This window comes from Manis pentadactyla, chromosome 5, assembly GCF_030020395.1.
Source record: "Manis pentadactyla isolate mManPen7 chromosome 5, mManPen7.hap1, whole genome shotgun sequence".
Taxonomy (NCBI): domain Eukaryota; kingdom Metazoa; phylum Chordata; class Mammalia; order Pholidota; family Manidae; genus Manis; species Manis pentadactyla.
In genome coordinates, this window is record NC_080023.1 from 41529573 (window position 1) to 41553312 (window position 23740).

Sequence of the window (23740 nt, forward strand, 5' to 3'; positions counted from 1 at the left end):
GGGACAAGTTTCACAGGCACAGAAACTTCTGTCCAGACAATTCTGCCCCTGACAGAACTCAGTCTTTTAATAGCCATCATGGTTACAAAAGGAGTAGTAGCCCATCTCTGTTGTACAAGGGTTGGTAGCTTTAAGAGGACACTTTCTTTATGTTAATAATGCTACTGGTTATATTCCTGAATATTCTCCTTCTTATTCTCCAAACTCTTGCTATCCTATCTGCATGTAACCTATAGAATTAGTTTGAAGTTTAAGTTCTACACCTGTAATGTGGCACATTCCTGTTGACCTCCCTACCTTCCTCCATGCCCACCTCCCATCCAGTTTTTACCCAGATGTTTGTGGGATTGTTTTTGCCCATACCAGTGATTCTCAGAATGGGCAAAGTGCTGTACCTTAGGGCAGTGTTTTGAAAACTTACCACACAAGTCAATGTATTTTACATCACAACATAGCACACATACACCCTTGTGCATATATCACTGAAGAAAAGCTTTCACAAAAAGGTTTACCTTTAGTAATTGTGATATACTCTATTTTCTGTTTCATTAATTTTTTTTTAGGAGGTTTTGGTTGAGACTCATTAAATTGAACTTATTATCTGCTAATACTGTGGTTCTCAATCTCGGTTGCACATAAAAACCATCTAGAAAGCTTTTAAAAAATTGCAGTGCTCAGACCCTACAGTAGAGCGTTAGAATTTCATGGAGCGGGAGCCCACAGTGCTCCCAAGCTGGAGGCTTTCTTGAATCCTCTTGGCTCCTTCCCACTTCCTCCTTTGGGCCTCACCTTGAAATCTGTACCTACTTTGTTATAGCAAGTAGTCCCTGGTGTTGCATTTATTTACATGTTTACCTATTTATTTTAGACCATAAAACTCCTTGAAGGCAAGAGACTGAATGCTTAGCATCCAACACACAGTAGCCCCTTCCATAAAGATGTGTTAACAGCATAAATGCATGAGGGAAGCAGAAAATAAACCATCTCTTTCTTTGGCTTCCTGGTTCTTCATCTTTTGTCCTCTTATTTCTAACTGTTCTTGTTTTGTTTTTCACTCACTGGCCCCTTCTTCCTAAGTCCACTTCTGAAATAGCAAAATTGCCCTCTGCCCTGCCTGCCTCTCCCTACTCTGTACTCCCCCCTGGCGATCTCATCTGTGCGTAAGGCTTCCACTTGCTGCTCCTGCTGAAGGTTTCCAAAGCTGCATCTTCAACTCCCACTTCTCCTCTGAGAACCAGATTATTTTCTAAATGCTTTTGGTAAAGTATCATACTGGAGAGCTTAGCTCCAGTGTCAACAGGCTGCAGGAATGGGTTTTGCTTCCTTCTCTTCCAAATTACTTGAGATCTTTGTTCTCCTTATTGGTGAATTTGGGATAATGGATGGTATCCAGTTTGGAGGGATGTTTTGAGGTTTAGATAAAATGGTGTATTTAAACTTCTTAGCACAGTGCCTGCCTGCATATAGTAGGTGCCCATCTGAAAACAGCATTATCCCTCTCACCTGTTTCCAAACTTTCTGACTTCCTCCTTGGTAGTGCCTGAATCAGTGGGACCTTGGCTGGCACAGATGTGATTTGGCACTGGGAAACACTGAAGGGATCTCGGCATCTCCACAGCCCTCGGCATCTCTCAGCCTACCTTCCTGCCAGACCTGCTCTCTAATCCAAATTCCAGCTGATCTGTTTCTGCTAGAGTGATTTTTGTAAAAGGCAAACAACTCTGAGCATGTCATACCCGCCCTCTTCTACTTGCTTTGTTTTATCTTGCAATGATGGGATAAGGCCCCAAACTCTCTGTGTGGTGAATGAAGTCTCTGGACCCTGTATCCCACTTTCCATGTAGCATGCCTGTGCTTCTTGCCTTGCTGCCTGCTAGCCTTCCCTTAGAATGCCTAAACCCTTACCCTCCGCAGCTCACCAGAGCAATTCATGCTCCGTCTCTAGCTTCCTATCCATCTAGAGCACTTAATAAACTTTAGAGTAATTATTTATTCCCTGTGTCCACCCCACTTCCCAGCTGGTCTCATTGACAGTAGGCAACTTCTTATATTTTTAAAAATTGTGCCTTTGTTTCCTGAGCTCTCAACCCAAGACCTCAAGAACAATAGGAGCTCAATCATTTATGAATGAATGAGCTTTGGGAGTCTATGCTTTGCAGTTAGAGACAATATACTTAGCTCATATCTTCGCTCTATTAATCTTGTGTAATTGGTAGAATCACTTGACCCCGTTGCAGCTCGAGCACCTTGTGCAATGTTTTGTGTTAGAAGTTGCAGGGTGTTGCAACGTATCTTGGGAACAGGAACTGTCTGGCATAGTATATTCTCTTCAGTTATTTAAGTTGTGTGTACAAACTCATTTAACAAGCAGTCCTCTGGGCACCTACTTTGTACTAGGCACTGGGCAAGATATAGGAGCACATAGGAATAATCCTACAATAATATTTCTAATTATTATGTACGTCCTCTACTCTGCACCTAAATTAGCTAATGAGACCAACCACCTCCTAAATACGAGTAAACAGAGGCTCATACTTAAAGTGTCTTTTCTAAGGGAATGCAGCTAATAAGTGGAGAACAGATTTGAGCTAAGATCTGCCTTATTCCCAAGCCCACTGCTTTTTTCTGTACCTCATATCACCTTATGGGTTCCAATTGCCGAATGCCTTCTGTCGCTGAGGTACTGGTATGCATTATTTTGATTTAACTCTTCTAATACTCTGCAGGGCATTATTCACTCCTATTTTCCTGGAGAGAAAGAGAAGTTAAGTCAGCTGTGATCTATACAGGTTACAGAACTGTGGCAAGTGGCAGAGCTGAGCTACTCAGGTCTGCTTGACTTCCAAGCCCATGTTCTGTCCAGTTAGCATATGACCTGAGCTAGCCAGAGGGCAAAAGGCTGTGAGTAATCGAAGTTCACTCTGTCATGTGCAGGGGTAAAGTGGCATGGGTGAGGAGCTGCTGGTTCAATGAGGAAGGAATGGAGGTACTGTTCAGGCTGTGGGTTCCAAGGTTCAATATCATGTTAGTATCATGCTGGAAGGTCACTCATTCATTCATTCACCCATCAAATATTGTGGGGCGCTTCATTATCATGGATACTAGTGGCAACTGATACAAACAGGAGAAAGAGTAATATTTTAAAAGAACTTACAGTCTTTTGGGGAAAAGGGGATAGAAGAATGGGACAGAGAAATAAATAAGCTCTACAACACTGTTTGGCAGCAGGGACTACTCACCCAGCGCCCCACCTAGGCTATGGTGAGTTCCTTCCATCCAAATGCCTTGTCAAGCCTGCAAGGCCTTCCAGGATCTGACCTTCTCTGCTTCTGCCACATGCACCTACTCTTGGTTTTCAGGGTTGCCAAACACATTCCTGCCCCCACTGTGGGGCCTGTGCCCTTGCTCTTCCCAACAGCCTGGCATGGTCTTTATCTGGTGCCCTGCATCCTGGACTTCACTCAGGGTCTCCTCTTCAAAGAGGCCCTTCCTGACTGCCCTCCCCATTCACTCGGCCATATTGTCCAGTCCTCCCTCTACTCCCAGCACTACTAATGATGCAAAAGTCAGCACAGTATAGTAGTTAAGAATGTAAGCTCTGGAACCAGGCTGCTCAGGTTCCAATCTCAATTCTGACATCTTACTAGCCAAGTAACCCTGAACAAGTTATTTAACCTCTTTTATGTATAATACATAAAGCATTAATAGTGCAGGTACACAGGAGGTATGTAGTAAATACAAGGTGAGTGCATCATCTCATTTTCATTCATCTATTCAGTACATGTTGGCTTTGACTATATAAAAACTATAGAATGAAGGGCTGGGAATACAATAGTGAACAGGCCGGGCAGAGCCTCTGCCTCAAGAGCTTACTGCCTGTTTGAACCATTGCCCTTGTTGACACATATGCATTTTACTTACAAACTTTTGCCTAGAGGTCATCTGAACTCTTCCTCTTCCTCTACCTTCTATCGTTCTTGTGCCCTGCTTTCTGTCTGGAGATTCCTAGTACCTAGGAGGTACCTGCTGCTAGTGTCCTATTATGGCTGGAGGTGACATATAACTCCATGCATTTTTTTTTTATTTTGGTATCATTAATGTACAATTACATGAGCAACATTATGGTTACTAGACTCCCTCTATTATCAAGTCCCCACCACATACCCCATTACAGTCACTGTCCATCAGAACTCGATGCATTTTTTTATACTCACACTATTGTGCTTGTTGCTTGCAGTTGTGTTCCTTTAGTATTAGAATCAATTAGTGGTTTGGCTAATGAGATAACCATAAAAGTTCACCAGAGATGACAGAAGCAGATAGTCTAAAAGCTTACTCTTGGTTTTGTGTCATGTTCTTATTGCTTAAAATGTTCTACAACCCTCAAACCACCCTTTTCTCTTAGTCTGCCTAATTTTCCCTCACCTAGATTTCATTTCCTCTAATAACTCTTCCCTGACATTCCAAGAGAAGGGGTTCCTGAGCAGACCTTGGGCTCACCCTCTAATAAGACTTATTATTCTACAGTAGGCAAATTTTGCTTCCTCTCTCTCTTTTACTAGTGTTCATTTGCCAAATGGCTTAGGCCATCTTATCTGTCTGTGTCTTCACTGTATCCTCAACCCACTGATAACTTCTTACTGCTAACAAGTAGTGTTCTTTATGCACATATTGGACTTAAGTAAAGGACAAGAACCAATAAAGTAAGTAAATTTGGAAGCAGTGATTTGTGTTGTGTTACAGAAGTTCTCTTTACTTTTTAAGAAGATTTTTTTCAGTGGTCTGTTGAGTAGGGAGTCAAGTTACTGCTCTTTAGATACCCACCAAGTCTCAGTCATTGCAAGTGTTTAATTAACAGCCTTCCAAATCTTGTGGCTCTGCCATCCTTTATGCCTTTGGGGACCTCTGCTGGCATTTGGATGTCAGATGTGGAGAGAGAGAAAGAAGCAAATCACTCAAGAGGTTTTCCTCTCGGTCACATCTTGAAGTGGCACACATCACTTCCCATCCCATTGACCCCACCTCAGTTACATGACAGCACAACTGCTAAGGAAGCTGGGGAAAACAGTTGAGCTATGTGCCAGGAGCACAGGGTAATATGTTTTGGTGAGCACACAGCAGCCTCCACCCAGGGATCATGCCAGAGCCAGGCCGCCTTGTGAACTGGAAGCCCTTGTCTACATGCAGTGTGTCCCAGAGTGAAGGGCTGGCACTAATGTTTACTGTTTTGGCTTTGCAGATGAACTCATGTGATCAGAATCTAAATCATTGCCTCGAACTCATTGAACAAGTTGCCAAAGTGCAGGGACAACTCTTTAGGATCCTCACTACAGCAGCCCAAGAAGGTGAGGGTGGCCAGTTCTGTCCCATCCAGCTCTCCCTTCTTTTAGCTTTTCTTTGCACTCTCTGATTGAGTTGGTATGGCTGGATTTCCCTCATTGACCTGATTTCTGGATTCTTTTAGGAGGACATAATGAAGGTGTGGAAATAATCAAATCACGCCTTTTGCCTTGGTTGGAGGCCTCCTTTACTGCTGCTTCCCTGGGAAAACCTGTTGACAGCAAGGTCCCATCTCTACAGGTAGGGATGCTAAAGGATCACCCTTGACTTTTCATGGGCTTAAAGTGTCTGGGAAATCAAACATATATAAGATATGGTTTTTGCCTAGTGAGGGGCATAACTCTACTTAGGGAACTGGGACACAGGTCTGAAAGATGAGTTTCTGTTTACAACAGTATGTGGCACATGGATTTGGTCTTCTCTTAAGACAGGCCTGCACTCGGATCTCAGCTTTGCCTGCTTGCTGGTGATGTGACTTCAGGCAAATCAGTGAGCCTCTGCTTCCTTAGCTATAAAGAGGGCTTGGTGCACTATCCAAAAGACAAGAAATGACAAGTGTTAGCGAGGGTGTGGAGAAATGGGAACCCTCCTACACTGTTGGTGGGAATGTAAACTGGTACAATTGCTGTGAAAGCAATATGGAGGTTCCTCAAAAAGCTAAAAATGGAAATACAATTTGAACTAGTAATTCCACTTCTAGGAATTTACCTGAAGAAAACAAAATCCCTGATTTGAAAAGAAATATGCACCCCTAAGTTTATTGCCACATTATTTACAATAGCCAAGATATGGAAGCAACCTAAGTGTCCATCAGTAGATGAGCGGATAAAGAAGATGTGGTACAGGTACACAATGGAATATTATTCAGCCATAAAAAGAAAAGAAATCCTGCCATTTGCAACACAGATGGATCTAGAGGGTATTATGCTCAGTGAAATAAGCCAGGAGGAGAAAGACAAATACCATATGATTTCACTTATTTGTGGAATATAAAAACAAAGCAAAACAGAAGGGAAAAAACAGCAATACACTCGTAGACACTGAGAAGTAACTAGTGGCTACCAAGGGGGAGGGGTTGGAGAGGGTTGTGGGGAGGATGAGAGGTATAAAGGGACACAATAATTTGCAATCACAATATAAGTTGGTCACAGGGATGGTAGTACAGCCTGGAAAATACAGTCAAGGGTTCTGCAACATCTTTCTACATTTATAGACAGTAACTGCACTAGAGGGGGTGAGGATTTATTCATATGGGTAACTGTTGAACTACTGTGTTGTACATTTGAAACTAACATAAGATTTATATCAACGATACTTCAATAAAAAAAATTCTTTCAGAAAAAAAGGGCCTGGTGATGGTCTACATCTGGGACATTGCTTGACTTACACTAGGCATTAAATAATCACTTTAAAATGACAAATTAGTCACCCAGACATTAAGGGTATCATGGGGGCTCAAAAAAGACAGAGATCATTAGATGGGGCATTGGAAACTTCAAGAGAAGAAAACTTTACTCTAGTAGACTGACAAAGAGTATCATAATTTGTGGTTGGTGGATGGTTTCCATGGGACAGTGTCAGTTTTTGAACAGTTGAAGACCAGACTGGAAAGAGCATAGACCCTGCTTAAGGCATTGGCATCATTATGTCTGGGCAAGCAAACTGTTAGCAACCCTGATTTTTTTTTTTTTGGTCTTAAAAAATTTTTTTTTATTTTGCTATTATTAATGTAAAATTACTTGAGCAATATTATGGTTACTAGACTCCCCCTAATATCAAGTACCCATCACATACCCCATTACAGTCACTGTCCATCAGTGTAGTAAGATGCTATAGAATCACTAGTAATCCTGATTTTAAATGTTTATATGGATTTTCATCATCAATTCCCTTCTAAACTTAAAACATTTAGAGCAGGTTGTTTGTTTTAAGTATTAGGGCCTTGGGGAGGTGGATGAAGGATTCCTGCTTGGAGATCACTGGACAAAATTCTAGTTCCTCTTTCATGGTCCTGAGTAGATTGTCTAACTTTTTATGGTCCAGTTTCCTCATTTGCTGAATGGGGACAAGGCTTTTGCTGACCTAAATAGGGTTACTTGGAGAATTAAATGTGATAAGTTTGCAGAAACAACAGATGTATGGTGAGTATCCCACAAAAGTCAGGTGTCATTAAGCAAATTTTTTTCCTGGAGATTTTCATACATTTCTTGGATTTTTTTTATCCCTTGTGGGTGTTAGATTCTGAGTATAGAGATATAGGATGACATTTTAATGTCTCTTTTTTTTAGAAATTAAGGTATAATATCCCTACAGTGAAATCCATAGATTGGTGAATTTTAGCAAATGCACATATCTATGTAACTCACACTCTATTAAGATATAAAACCTTCCCCTTACCCCAGAGCATCCCCCTGTGCTACTTCCCAGTTACCTCCTTACACCTCCAGGGCAACTCCTTTTCTGATTTTTATCATTCCAGATTAATTTTGTCTGCACTGAAACTTTCTATAAATGGGGTCATACATTATGTGCTCCTTTGTGCTGACTTCTTTTGCTCAACATAATGTTTTTGCAAACCACCCATGTTGTTTCACATACTCAGACTATTTTTGTATTTGTGTATTATGCCAGGACACATTTGATAAGGAGAAACAGAAAGAGTCTGGTATTCGGAATTGGGACATGCTTCAAGTGGACTCAGACTTGAACTCAACTCGAAATCAACTGAACCAGGTTCAAGACGAGTAAGAGGAATGCAAGTTATCTTTTCCCAAAAAGAATTGTTTGCTCTTAATTTAATTTTTAAGTTTGGAAGGAAAATAGTGACTCATGTAAAATGTAGACATTTGACAACAGTTAGAGGGTATGTGTGTGAGTTGGGAGTCAATGCCTTTAAATTTGGGGACAGGATATATTATATTATATTGTGTTGTGTTATGTTATGTTATATTATATTAATTATATTATATTTATTTATTATATCATATCATATCATATCATATTATATATAAATGATTGCATATAAAATATAGATACATATTGCATATAAAATTATTTATATTATTTATATTTATTATATTATGATCTCTAAGACCTGGTCCCCTGGGCTCTATTCTTCTCCATAAGCCCACTATCAGCTCACATTTCTAAACAGGGTGATCATTTCATGAAAATATTACTTTTTGGAGGAAAATAAGATGCAGAAGAAGGGTTAAAGAGGGCAAAAGATCAACTAAAGGGAAAAATTAGGAGAAAGAGAAAAGGGTGTAGCAGGCTGCATCTATGTCAGTTGTGCTCATTTAGGGGAGTAAATATACCTGACTGAGAGAGTCAGACTCTCCAAAGAATGAACAATTCAAGATTTTGGGATAACTACTAGATATAAAATGTATTTTTTAAATGCTAAGCAATGCCAGGCAGCAACAGATGTCAGATGTATGCTCTGTGCAAAGCCAGAATAGCATGCTCATTGAATCACTGCAAAGGAAATTCCAAACTTTGCATCTGTACTTGAGAAAGATAAACAAATATGTAGGGCACTGCCTTCAACACACCTAGCAAAAAAAAAAAAAAAAATCCATCAATAAGGTGTTTCTCCATCCACCACATTGCTTCACTGCTGACATGTACGGAACAGCAAGGGATTCCTGTGTTAACTAGTTAAAGCTTGTAATGCAATACGGTGTGGCATGCTGTCTCATTTTCTCGTGAAGTTTTCTTCCAAGAAAATCATCTCTACTAATTCAGTTTTGCCTGATTGTAAAAGTAATACAAATGTCCTTCTCAAAATGCATATAACAAATACAAGTATAAAGATGACAATCACCTGTTCTCTTATCCTGTTAACATTTTGGTCTATTTTATTCCAGACATTTTTCTTTGTGTGGGCTTGCACACACACACACACATGATTGCCTCTGCACACCCTCATTCATTTTTCCAATTGGAATCATCCTCCATGAGCAGTTTTATAGCTGCAGCAGTCCAAATTTACAAACATAATGTGCAACAAGCACAGTTCCTTTGATTTTCTACAACTTATTTCAACTGATATCTCCTGATTTAGAGTGGGGTGAGGAGGATCCTTCAATTGTCCACTTTCCTGGTTTACTGCACTCCATTTTTTTTGTAGATATGCAGTTAATTCCAAGGTCAGATTTCTGTTGGGGGCTGTTTTTGCCCTCTTCAGGGTCTCCTTTGCCGCCCTCCTTCCTTAGACTGACATCTAGGGGTAGAGGGATGCATACATGCTCCTCTGGGGCTAGAGGAAAGGAGCTTTTGGTCTGGCACCGCTCTCTGGGTTCTTGTTCCTTCCAGATACTAGAATATTGGGCTGATGGGTGCTGATTTGTGGCTTGTGTAGTTAGGGGCATTCGCTGGCAACTGCTGCTGACCTCCACTTACCTCTACCTGTAAGGCAGGACTTTGAGACTTTGTTGGTTCTTGACTTCTATCAGCTCCAGTAGGGATTTCTACTTTTCTTTCTAGTCACTATGGCTCTGTAATTACCCCAAAGCGGCACCATGGACCAAGAAACCATGACTGCATGCTTTTTTTTTTTAACTTTTTGTTTGAAAATAGTTTCAAAGCAGAAACTTTGCAAGAATGACTAAGAACATCCATATATCCTTCATATACTTTTTGCCCTGTTACTTTCTCATTTGTGTGTACATTCTATCTATATCCACTCCCTACTCTCTCCTTCCCCTGAATTTGAAACTTGCATACAGAAAGGTGGTTCAGCTTGACCTTGGATTTCCTAGTTTTGTATTTTGTTTTGTTTTTAATCCCCTGTGGTTCTTATTCTTAAGGCCTCACAAATGATGGTATCTATTCCCCACAGTCTATGGTAGCCAGCTTTTTCCTTCCTCTCTTACTCTGCCTACCTATTTTTAAAGCCAAGGTGCTACCTTGTGGAATGAGTGACCCACCAAGGAGGTTCCTCATTTCTAGCCTTATGAAGGCCCATTTGGTTGTGACTCAGTTCCAAAGGTACAAAATCCCAATTCAGTACCTAGTGGGGACAGGTCTGCCCAGGTCTGGTGAACCCCAGATGACAGAAGACCTCTAGAGTATATGCTTGGCTTCTGGTTGTGTATCTCACTTGTGCTCATTTCCTATATCCAATTTATTAGAATATCCAGTTGAATCTGCCGCCTTAACATCTCCCACCCTTGTCTCTTTCTTTCTATTCTATTACCATTGCCATAATTCAAGACTGGTAACTATCGCCTCAGCCAGTTGCCTTCCAACTCGCTTCCCTGCTTTCATTCTTGCTCAACTACAATCCATTTTCTATATAGCAAACATATAAATTCACTGTCCCCACCCTGAGGTTTAAAAGCTGTTGGAAGCCTCCTTTTATACTTGGAAAGAAATTCTAAGCTCCTTCCCAGGACTCTCACAGCCCTGTGTGGTCTGGCTCTACCCTCATCTCATCCCAGGCTCTTTGCCTGCCTGGCTCTTTCTTATCCTTCAGGTCTCAGCTTAAATGTGACTTTCTCAGAGTCTGTCTATAAGCACTATACATTGAAAGGCCTTTCCTCTCCCCTCCTGTAATTCTCTTTTGCAGTGATCTAAGAATAGCACCTACCACAATTAAGAACTTAAAAAAATTTGTTTGCATATTTATGATCCACTAGACTGGAAGCTCCGAAGTGTTACTGTCTTGTATTGCTATTTTGACACTGTTGTATCTCCAGCACCCAGCATAATGCCTGGCATATAGTATATTTACTATAATTTGCTCAATGAATGAATAAATCTGTAACAAAAATAAATAACTAAAATGTTAACCTGTTTAAAACAATGCCCGGTGCATGTACATCCCTTTCTTCTCTCTGTATGTCATCCAAGACACCTAATTAGCGCATGTATGTGCTCACACGTGTATGCCATGTCTTGAGAGAAAAAAAAACCTGCTTTATTCCTCTTCATATTCTCTTTCCTTTCTTGGTCTATTTTCTTTAAATTTTCTACAGTTTTCTCTCGATAAAACGTTCATTTTCCCATGTATGGTTTTAAAAACCTATAGCATATTCACATTTGAATTAAATCATAGCAGTTTCCTTTCAACTTCTAGTAGCCTTATTGTGAAGTTGCCACTTTGGCTTTGTTTTAGACTTCAGACATTTCATTCGTTCATTCATTATTCTGTTAACAAAATCTACTATGTGATAGGCATTGTTTTAGGTGCTGGGAATAAAGAGATGAATAAATTCCTTGCTCTCAAGTAGTTCACAGTATGTTTATAATTATAAATTATAATTTATAAATTATAAATGTGGAACCAAGTGTTGGAGGAGCTCAGGAAAAGGGGAGGCAAAGTTCGCTTGAGAGAGTTGGGGTTGGCATTTGGAGTGGCACCTGTAGGAAGAATGGGGGCTCAATAGAGAAGGAGGGAAGGGATGGTGTTCTGGGGAGCTCACACCACCTTGTGTGTTGTCTTTCTGAGTGGCTGGGATCTGTGGGGACTTGAGAGGGATCCTGCAAGCCTGTTATTTCTCAGTCTGCTTCACTTTTTAGGGGAGGATCCCAGTGTTGAATTTCCCTTCTCCCATCTAGAGGGAAGGAAGAGGCCTGGTGTGAGTTTAGATAGCTGTTGTACTCTCAGCCTGAGGACTAGTGTGATGAAAAAGCCTGGATGTTCCAAGGAAGTCAGATCAGAGAAGTCAAGAAACCTTTGCCCACTCATGATCTCTTACTATGCTAGAGTAACTTAATTGAGCACCATTTGTCTTCATCCAATGTTATCCAGCATACTCCGAGTTCTTTTTAAATTTAAATAGACCTAAACAAGTAGTATAATTTATTATGATTTTCCCACAATGAAGAGGCTTTGAAGTTACCAATGACTGAGCTATACTGAAAACGCAAGAAAATTGTGCTTAATAAGTGGTGGAAGTCAGAGGCAGGAGACACAAAATACTTGGTAGTCAGGTACAATTGTGGAGTGCTTTCTTCATAGATGGGCAAGTAATTTTTTTCATAGTTAGGAAGTCTGGGAAAATTAAGTCATATGTAGCTGTATAGTACCAAGTAATGAGAATGAGTACCAGTGTATTGCAGAACATGGAAATTTTATAGAGAGAGACAACCTGGGGAATGAGTGTATTTAGAGTAGATGAATTAGGAGGGTGATAAGGAGGAACTGCACAAGTTACCTTATCCTTTATGTGCTAATATTGATAATTATTATGTAGTCTTTTGGGGGTAATAGTTCTGTAATTTCTTTGTGCTTGACATTGAGAAAGGATGCCAGCATGTTTTTGCCTCCAAGTGCACCATAATATTTTCAGTATCATTTGATTAAATGCAGATGTCTTATAATTTGATCTTAGGTTGAATTAGGTTGAATTTATGTCTTATAATTTGATATTAGGTTGAATATTATATATGCCAAAAGTTCCTGAGAGAACCTATGCCTTCATGTAGAAAGTCTGCCAGTTTTGGAAAATCTGTCTTTAGTTACTGATTTTTTTTACAGTCTGGCTGGACCTGCAAAGACTCTTGAAGAAACCAAGAACCTTTTGGCTGCAGAGAAGGAAATAAATAAGCTAAGAAAGCAGTAGGGAAAAAAATGACAGGATTATTGCAGCCTCTGATTAATCTTTGAATTTAGCTTTTTCAGTGTTCCATTACAATATGAAAAATCTGCTCATAATCAAAGAGCAATATTTTTATTAATATTTTATATGTTTTTCTTACTATAAAAATATTATCTATGTTTTAGGACATTTTCAAAGTACAACAGAGTATAAAGGACCCTAGAAACTCTCATAATTCCAGAACAAGTTACTGTTCTCATTTGATATTTCTTCCAATCCATACATTAAAAATAGAGTTAAGACTGAAAGATAATATATAAGCACACAATGTTGGACCCCATCTTCTGACTTCACATTGTTTTTCTATTTCTAAGAAAAAAATACTGCAGAACTTACTTCCATACAGATGCATCAGTCCCATCATGTGGATTTTTCCCTACTATTGAATATTTACTTTGATACTAATTTTCAACACTGAAAGTAACACTGTGGTAATATTTTGTGGCAAATCTTAGTTTAAATTTCATATTATTTTCTAAATGTAAATTTCTAGAAGGGGAAAGTAAACACTGATACTTTAAGGTTATACCTTCCTTGATCTGTTTTAATTCCCTCCCCCCAAAAAAGAGCTAGGGGGAGTTGTATTATATAATACATCTATCTATTTATGAATATCTTTCTGTTGCCTTCACACATGTTCCAATTGTTATGATTTCTTTAGGAGCACCCATACATTTTAGCTTGGAGCACTGTTCTATTTTCCACTTTGTCTCCCCTTCAGCATCATTTTAATCATGTTTCCTATTTGATATATCTTCTCAAATTCTCTGATAGTATTACTCAGTGATTTTCTATGGCACAGATTCTGTTCTTTACTATTTCTAGTGTAGCTTTTAATTCTGCTTTTGCATTTTTAGGTCTTCCACATCCCTAATCTTACCCCTTACCATTTTATCTTACGCCACTGTCCTTCTCATCACAGTACATCTCTTCTCATGGTTTTTGCTCTTGTTTTATGATGGCCATGCCTCTTGTATCTTTATGAGGATGCCAATTTTATTTCTGAAGCTTTGTTTATTTCTTGTAATATGTTACTTTTATGGATCCACACTTCCACATAGTATTGTGGATGTTATTTAATTTCTAGTTTTCCTCCATATTCTACCCATTCAGAGAGTCAAAGAACTAATAAGGATAGGAGATTATAACTTTGACCAGCTTCTGGACTAGGTTTTGGAGGTCAAACGCTTGTAGTTTTACCCGGTGGGGATCAGCCCAATATAGGTCAGTATATCTATAGGCTTACTCCGTTGTCATTAGAGGATCTGCACTGTGTCCTTTCTTCAGGAGGCTTTTTCCAGCTGCAGACATGGCATGGCATATTGATCCTGGCAATTCTGCTCTTTGCCAATTTGTGTTTGTTTCTGTGTATTTCCATCAGTTTTCCATTGTAATAATGGCATACCAAGTACCCTCTGTTAAGTATGCCAATTGTTGCCTATTACTTTTCACCACGCCTCCCTCCCTCTCTTTTCTTTCTTCTTAAAAAAACAAAATTTTTTTTTCTGTTCAGGCTTAAATCTCTTCAAGCCCAAGAGGAATCCCGCCACAGAAACTCAGAGCAAAGAAGCTCAGAGCACAGAAGCTCAGAGAAGCGGGGTTGGGAGCCTAGGAGCTCAGAGCAGAGGAAAGCGGAGCCGCGGGGCCTGAATGAGAACAGCGCCGACAAGCGGGGCGCAGACCAGCGCAGCGCGGACATGATAGCCGATTACGAGAAGCAGCTCCGAACTCTGAAGGACGAGATAGCTGTTCTGTCTGCGGAAAAATCTGTACTCCAAGGAAGGTCTGACAAATTTACACAGATTTTTTTCATTTAAATTCCTTTTGTTAGTGATCAAAGCCTGGCTTAGGAAAGGAAGAAAAATGACATCCTGAATCTAAAGCCCTGCAATATGGGAAGCTTTGAATTGTAAACGGATTGCTTCCTCTAACTGCACCCTTCCAGAGAGAGAAAACAGCTTCTGGATTGCCAGGTTTTGGGCTGACATTGAAGCTTAAGGAATGATACTGAGAGAGATGTGAAATGAAACTTCTTTGGCTTGAAACCAGATTTGAGGGGCAAGAGGGGGTACGCAGGTTGAAAGAATGTTCCATAATATGAGAGCCCTGTTTCCTGAGGCCTAGGAGTCCTCTCTCCAGGGATGACCAACTGTCATTTACTCTAGGGTATTGCCTTTGTATATCTCTGCGTGATGGAGTGTGTAGCTGAGTGTTCCTGTGAAAAATCCCTTTATACTAATAGGCAGAACGTTAAGGCAGGTCACACAGACAATGCTGAGGACAAAGTAGGATGTTTCTCCTTGAGTCTGCATTTTCCATGTTCTAACCTCCTTCTCCCACTTGTTCCAGTCCCACATCATGACCTGACTCAGGCTACCAAGGCCACCCCACACCCGGTCCCCATTCCCCCAAATGTCACCCTAGTCTTTCATTTTTAGAATCATTCTGCCGATGTTGCACCGGTGCCAGCTTATACCTCTGGCTCCCAAGAACCATTCTGTGCATTTCTGCCTAACTTGGAGTTCAGTGATGTCACAGGGATAGCTTGAGATTGGCCTGGCAGGGCTATTTGTTGCACCATGGAAACTGGTAAACACTGTAAATGAGGGCTTTCACCCACCCCCACCCCCTACCTTCAACAAGTCCACTATGCACTACCATTTGCCCCACAGTTTCTTCTACAAAACCCATTTCGTTTGTGCTAGCTAGTCTGATAAGTGACTTTGTATTGGTAGCAATAGGCATTTCACTGATAACTATGCTTTCCAATTCTCCAGGACTTCCATATGTATTAGCTCGCTTGGACATCCCCACCCCCAGTCCCCCTCCCCAAATAGAGCAAAAATGATATAGGTGAATACTGAGACTTTGGAGAGAGGACGTGATTGCAAGTACTCAATGCCATTGAACAAGAGAACACAGATCTTTTCTCATTGTTCAGTGTTCATCCATTTTATGCCATAAAGTTCATGTGATACGTTAGTACCCAAGGTTGGGGCAAGAAACCCTGAAAATCTGACTTCTTTAACTCTGGCTCCTGCTAGATGGGTGACTCTAGGATGGCCCTATCAGCTTTTCCAAGCCTCAAGTTCTGTAAAACGGCCAGTCAATGCGCTGCTGAAAGGACCAATGGGGGTGCTAATTCGCCCTGCAAGTACAGAGTACTGTTTCTCCGTCATGGTCTTATTTGAGCCCTGGTGGAGGCAGGGCCTTTTACCGGCCTCGCGGAGAAGTTCTGGAGGCAGCTGCTTTCCTTGCTTGCAGAGGCCCCTGGCTCCTGGCTAGGAGTCCGAGCCCCTCCGGGCTGATTCTTGCTTTACCACCAGGTCCGCCAGGAGCCGGTCTCCGAGCCAGGCCCGTCGCAGCCGCAGCCGGTCACTCAGCCCCGGCACCGCAGTGGTGAAGATCCGAAGCCCGTCCCCGAACGGCGCCAAACTCTCCAATGCAGCGCGCAAGGCTGCGCTGCTATCCCGGTTCAGCGACGCCTATTCCCAGACCCGCCTGGATGCGCAGTGCGTGCTGCGGCGTTGCATCGACAAGGCCGAGACGGTGCAGCGGATCATCTACGTCGCCACAGTAGTACGTGACAGCTGAGCGCCTGCGTACCACGGGCCCGCGGGCTGGCGGCGGACGGCACTGGGCGGCCTCTGCAGTACCGCTGAGACCGCTGGGTACCGAGCTCACTGGAGGAGGGCGCAGTTTCCTTCCGTCCTCGTTATCCTCCCTCCGTCCCTCCCTTTCTTCCTATCATTAACGAATATTTGGGATGAATAATTTTTCACAACCAGTAACGATTAATATATATTAATATTTATTTGATTAGACATTTGTTGAACACTAAGCCATAAATGCAGGACTATCTCAAATGGGTGCATACTAAGTAGATTTGCACCGAATCTTCTAAAATGGGCATGTGTACACCTATGGATATATTATTGCTAATGGCTATCATTTGACTGATTTCCTTTCAGTTTTAGACAAATCGGAAGGCTGTGATTATGTTAACTTTTCTGCGTACAAAGAGTAGTTGCTAAAACTGCTATCGTATCAGCTGCTTGAGTATGGTACATTAAAAGTGTGCATATGCAATCCTTAATTCTCAAAGCAGATGAATTTATTCTCTGCGTACCGTACTGAGATACTAAGAATCCATTATGAAAACAGTTAAATATTAAAAAGCAAAACAAAGCATTGGGTAGGAGAGAAGAATTATCAGTGTTAGGCTGGAGAAAGGAAAAACAAGGACATGCAAACAGAACAGAGAGATGCCATAGGGGGAGAACAGACCAGACCCCAAAGTCCGTGCCGTATATGGAAAGGGGACAGCTCTCCCTGAATTCCATCCTGATGTGCCAACTAAGACCCGGATGTCAGCCTCCTCCCTCTTGGAAGGAAAAAAGTTTCTAGTTGACTATTATGTCACCTTTAGCCAATCATATCTCTCCACACCCCCTAAGATAGTTTGCCCACTCCTCCCCCTCCTAATTCCTTATAAGCGCCCCACCTCCCTAACCAGGCGTGACTTCTCTGGCCTCTGACAGTAAGGCCACAGAACCTCACCCGGGGGTATTTAAATAAATTACCTGGCCCTTTGTTGCCTCTCTTTGCCTGCTTATTCCGGCTAGAATTTATCTTACAATCAGAATCTTTTGAACTTTATCCTGTATTTATTCATTTATATAATGGGTCAGAAAACTATGACCTATGGGCCATACCTGGCCCTGACCTGTATTTCTAAGAAAAATACCACCTGAGAGTTAAGAATCTAAAAATGGTTTTACTTTATTTTTATTTTTTTATTTTGGTGTCATTAATGTACAATTACTTGCACAATACTGTGGTTACTAGACTCCCCCTATTATCAAGTCCCCACCATATACCCCATTACAGTCACTGAAGTTTTACATTTTTAAATGGTTGTAAAAAAAAAAAAATAGACTTATGTATATTAGGCAAAGCCTGAACTATTACTTTCTGGCTCTTTACAGAAAAAAGGTTTCCCAACCCGTGGTTTGTATAATTAAGAATCACTGAGTTTGCTGAAGTTCTATAGGGGAGAGAGGCCATGTCTTTCATGCATAACTGAGTTTTCCCACTGCCTACTCCATAACAGGCATTTAATAAATATTTGTTGAATTAAATGGGCCAGAAAACATGCCAGACACTTGATATGTGTCTATGTAGACCATAAACACTAGACTGATAATTTAATCTTGTCCAATAATATGTTATTTTTGTGGTATCATAGCATCAACTAGCACTTTTTAAGTATCCATGTAACCTTACATGCTTTATTTCCTTGAACCTCTGCATGGTCCTGCTTCCTGCACTCAGGATTACCAGAACAGTGGCCGGCTGTCTTGAAGATAGTGAACTTGCAAAGTCATATATGTACTTATGTACCTTTGAAAATTGAGATACATATTTTCTCCCAGATTAAAACTAGTTTTGACCAACTGTGCTTAGTTATCAGAAAACTATAAGATGTTGAATTTTTGATGGGGATTCTTTCTTTAGTCCTTGCTTTGGATCTCTTTACACCCTCACTCCCACCTTCCACCTAATAAATTTGCTGCATTTTTATGTGCAGGAGGCATTCCATGTAGCTAAAATGGCATTCAGACATTTCAAGATCCGTGTGAGGAAATCATTGACACCATCTTATGCAGGGTTGAATGACTTTGAGGACACAGTCTCCGATTATATCATTTGCCATCTTGATCTCTACGATTCCCAGAGCAGTGTTAATGTAAGTGTTGGGTCTCTGGCTGGGACTGGTTCGCTGCTGCTGATGTTAATACTGAATACTAATAACTCAGAAATCCATCCTGTGCTTAGTATTGCTTCTATGTAATGAGTAACATTTATTTCCAGTTTACTTCATAGAACCAATCATTATTGGCTGTTTCTTAGACATATTATGGGGAAAAATATTCTGACCTTTATAGTTCTATTCTTTTGATGGGAGTCTTAAGATTGGAAAACAGAATACCACAGTGCTTAAGAGCAAAGCTTTGGGAAAGATAGGTATGGATTTGCATCCTGGCTCTGCCACTTGCTAGCTGTGTGACCTTGCACATATACTTAGCGTCTTTGTGCTTTAGTTTTCTATTCTTAAATGGGAGCAACAGTGGTCATGACCCATAGAGTTCTTAAGAGGATTAAATGAAAGGAAGCCAGTATTTTGCTTAGTGCAAGACTTGACCCTAACAAAGTTGTATTTGTTATTATTATAGATTGTGTTTAACATAGCTAATTAATAGTTATAATAATGATTATAATTGTTATTATAGATTATGAACAAGTCAGAGTTCTGTGTTGACACATTATATACATAGAAAAGTAAGGAAATAATAAAAGCCACTAAATGTGTTTTTTTGTTTTTGTTCTTGTTTTTTTAGTTTTTGGGGAGACTCTCTGGGCCTTTAGTATTTCATTTGTCCTCTGTGTCATCTTTCCTCTTTCCCTATCAATATGTCTCTCTCTTTTGAGCAGACGTGTAGCTTTCCTAGTTTGACTTGTTCTCACTCACATGCTCTTTTCCTGTCTCCCATCAGTTATAATGCCCTCTGGGTGTCAGAGTTTCTCACACAGCTTAGTAACGAGGTGATGCCCTCTTTTTGTTTTTCAGGATGTGATACGAGCCATGAATATCAACCCCAAGATTTCATTCCCTCCTGAAGTTGACTTTTGCCTCCTCAGTGACTTCATCCATGAGATATGTTGTATTGCCTTTGCAATGCAGACTTTAGAGCCACCACTAGATATTGCATTTGGGGCCGATGGAGAAATTTTTAGTGATTGCAAGTAAGAGACAAAGGAAGCAGAAGCTGAGGCATTCTTTATAAATAAAGAATCTTTTCTCTATTCCCTGGGAACAATTTAGGGAAAAGAACTCTGGGTGGGGATATCAACAAATACACCATGATTTCCAGGCCCTGGTGTATATTTCTCTGTACTACAGGTTGGGGCCCTCTCCTTGGGTCATTTTTCTTTTCAGCCAAATGTGATTCAGCAGTGATGTTGTGATTTCCATTAAACCTCTTGGTCTCAAGGAGAACTAGTGAGTATGTGGGGCCTGTCTGGAGCATTTTAAAAGAAAGGTGTATTATAAATACAAATGGGTATTACTTTTTGTTTTTTATTGCACTATTCAAGCCACATTTCTCAAAGTCTGGCATATGGATCACTTGCCTCAGAATTACTCAAGATATTTGTTAAAAATGCAGATTCCTGTATCATACACCCTGATGTTTTATGCAGTAGGTCTGGGGCAAGGCTCAGGAACCTGCAATTGAATAAATACTCAGAGGTTCCTTATGCACACTAACATTTGAGAATGATTTATACTCTCTTACCTAGGACCATTAGATTTCTACCAACTTTTACAGGGTAAATATTTCCTTTGTAAATTAGAAGATTTTAAATTAATTGAAAAAATTTTACTGAAATTTTATGAGATCTTATGATATAGCTGGAGATTATCTGGGAGGTGGCCAAACCAATGGTAAAGAACACAAGCTCTGGCATCAGCTGCCTGGGTTCAAATCCCAGCTCTACCACCAATTAGCTGCATAACCTTGGGCATGTTACTAGATTTTTCTGCTCTTTAGTTTCTTCTCTGTCAAATAGGGAAAATAATTGTACCTCCTTCCTAGGGCTATGGAAGGTTCATTGAGATCGTTCAACTGAAGTACTTAGGACACTGCTTGGCATATAGTGGGCACTCAGGAAATGTTACCTCTGGGTCTTTGTTCAGGCTGTAGAGTTATGAGTGGGTGGCATTCCAATATCTTGCAAAGCTGTTAATGATGGAGACCATTTATCTTTATTTTGCTTATGCAAATCACCACGATGGCATTTCCAGCTGCCTTAGAGCATAGCAGATTTTCTTGCCATTGCATATTTCTGGATTCTTTCATATCACTGCTTCCAGCCTGTGTCCACTCATGGAAGAGCTGGATATGACAACATTACACAGCAGTTCATGTTTTTGATTCCCTTACAGAACATACCACCTTTATTCCCTTCTCCTTCACAGGATGCATAGTACCACTCAGAAATGTCCACCCATTTTAGACTATGAAATCTGCATGTTCCGCAGACCTCTGGTGGATCTTCTGCTTTCATGCCTTTAACTAGAGGGACTGTGTTGCCTTTTGGGTTGCTCTGTGGCCTGTGCGCCTGGAAGGCTATGGAGCTGGAGCTAGAGTCCTCATAATGATTGGATATTTGGTTCTATTTGCAGGACCTTTTTAGAAAAGAGTTTAATCCTTAAAAAAAAAACAAAAAGTCCCCCGGCGGCTTTCCACATATTTGAAAACAATTACTCAAATCTTCTTTCTTCTGGATTCATGGCTTTAGGTTTTTTCCATATAAAGAGGGTTCGGGACTTCTTGACAAATAGGTCAGTTTCTTTGGCCTGTGCCCCATTCTTGTTGGAGTATTCCTTTTTAAGAAATAGTCCATACTGGATGTAGTCCCTTGCTTTGGGCTGCCTAGCCTAGAGGGGCAATCACCCTTACCATTCTTATTTTCTATCTGTTACCTCAGCCAATTTGTAGTAGTTTTCTCTTTTCTGTTTTTTCAGCTGTATAACACTGTTGACTCATTTTGAGTTAACTAAAACCTGTTATTTTTACTTGTGTTGTGATTAAGCCATTTATGACCTCTGTGCAATTAGATGCTTTTTAGACTCAGTGGCAGGACCCTATATGTATCTGTATTACATTGTGTCTTACTGGATTCAGCCTATTCCAGCCTGTTGAGTTATTTTTTGATATTGTTAACTGTTTTTTTTTTTTCTTAGCTACCCTTCACCTTTGAGCTTTTTTTATATATTTCATGTTGACTCATCACAGGATTGAGAGAGAACCCTCTGAACTTTCATTCAAGTTCTCATTGACCCATTAGTTATCCCACTTTGGACACCATCATTGGCCCAGCTTCTAATCCATCTACTTAAGTTAATCATCTACCTATATTTCTCTTATTTTGTCCACAAAGATAGCATGAGAAATCTTGTAGGAAGCCTATGGGATTTCAGATAGTCTATTCTCTAGCATTTCCCAAATTGCAACTCTTGAATCCCTGAGAAGAGAAGGAACAAATTTAATCTGATATGACTTGTTCTTCCTAAATCCATGTTGGGTCTTTATTACCACTAGTTCCTATTCCAAGAGCCTACAATTGTCTCTTTCATAACAGAATCAAGATCCATACTTATCTGGGCCTGAGCATAATCACAAATGAAAATTTACCTGTTCCCCTGCCCCCAACACAGTTATGCTACATAATTGCTTAACTTCTATTTCTTGTTCTTTTGTTTGTTTAAAATAGGTACCGTCGCAGCTATGACTCTGATTTCACTGCTCCCTTGGTCCTCTACCACGTGTGGCCTGCTCTCATGGAGAATGACAATGTCATTATGAAGGGAGAAGCTGTCACCAAGAGAGGGGCTTTTGTACGGTGGTCTTGCATAGTGACAATTCATCCCAAGTGTTTGATTCACAAGTTCGAGAACATTTGTAAACCCAGAGATTCTAAGATTCTATAGAAGAAATTCATAAACAATTGCTTGATAAGATTTCATACAAAGGAGAGGAAAGAGACTGGGAAAGAACAAAGTCTTTTCTTTGATTCTTCCATGATTCTTCATAGTTTTCGGGCAGTAATTTCTTTGCCTGTTACTTTATTTGCAAGATGGGACTAGTCATATTTGCCTCCCCTATCTTAGAAGTATTATGGTGTTATAAGGGCAAAGCCTTTTGAGCTCACCTTATTGGAAGCTCTCTGTAACTCTAAGCATTTAAATTTGATCAATTAACTTTCAGAAAAGAGTTGGCCAAATTCTTACTGACAATTCTCCATTTTGGAAAATGAGAATATGCCTTATTTTTCTCTCCTTGGTAAGATGCGTAGGGAGGGGAGGGATGGAGAAAAAGAGGGCACAGATGGGACAGAGGAGCCGATCTGTTTTGGAAGGTTTGCTTCCTAAATACAGCAGTTGTATTTAGGACATTAAAGAATGTTTTGAATATGGTAAATGAGCAGCCTTCCAAATGGAGTCTGAGGTATGCAAGTATGTGAGTGTGTGTGTTGTGGTGGGGACTGGGTGGTCACTGGTGCTTGGATATTCTGTTTAGTTCACGTTCCGGAGTTTTCTCCTACCCTTCCTAGAAAGAGTAAAGTGAATTCTGAAATGAAGCTGTGCAGGGCAGGGTAAAGCCACCGCCTGGGTGGTTTCAGTTCCTGTTCTCTCTGAGCTGGAGAATGGGGAAGTGCTTCACAGCAGCTTTTCACACATACAGTGGAGGAGGAGGGGAGTAGTGTTTTTTAAAAGAACTGAGGGAAAGGGCTTTTTCTGTAGCTTAAACACCCCACTATAGTGGATAGTATCTCTATAAAATATTTTGTGCTATGAAAGCTGAGCCCATAGAAACTGGGTTGTATTGATCTGACAGTCACATATGCCCTACAGTGAATAAGCTCATAAAACATGCTTCTGGCCCCTACACCACCATCCTCTGTTAAGGAACCCTTGTTGTAGACTGCAGTGCAATTTGGAAGGAAGGGAGGAATAGCTGCTGTTTGTGTTGCTCTATGCCAAATAGTAGTCACCTTCTAACTTCCTGCTTCTCTTCCTTCAATTATATGAACAGCACATACCAAAGCTTAAACTCCAAAAACAAAATGAGAATACTTTAAGAGGAAGAACTTAGAAAAAGGAAAGGGTTGAATAAAAGGAAATTCATAAGAAGGATTTTACTAGTAAAGTCTCATTTTAGTGAATA

General features: G+C 40.5%; 1 protein-coding gene across 1 annotated transcript in view; it reads left to right on the forward strand.

Moving 5' to 3' along the window:
- Positions 1–23740, forward strand: part of SPATA18 (spermatogenesis associated 18) — a 38468-nt gene that overhangs the window by 9128 nt on the left and 5600 nt on the right. Inside the window, exons 2-9 of the mRNA XM_036892540.2 lie at positions 5240–5345; positions 5465–5580; positions 7972–8084; positions 14461–14730; positions 16274–16526; positions 18538–18696; positions 19579–19754; positions 22287–22410. Coding sequence (XP_036748435.2) covers positions 5240–5345; positions 5465–5580; positions 7972–8084; positions 14461–14730; positions 16274–16526; positions 18538–18696; positions 19579–19754; positions 22287–22410 — 1317 coding nt within the window. The remainder of the gene's footprint in view (positions 1–5239; positions 5346–5464; positions 5581–7971; positions 8085–14460; positions 14731–16273; positions 16527–18537; positions 18697–19578; positions 19755–22286; positions 22411–23740) is intronic.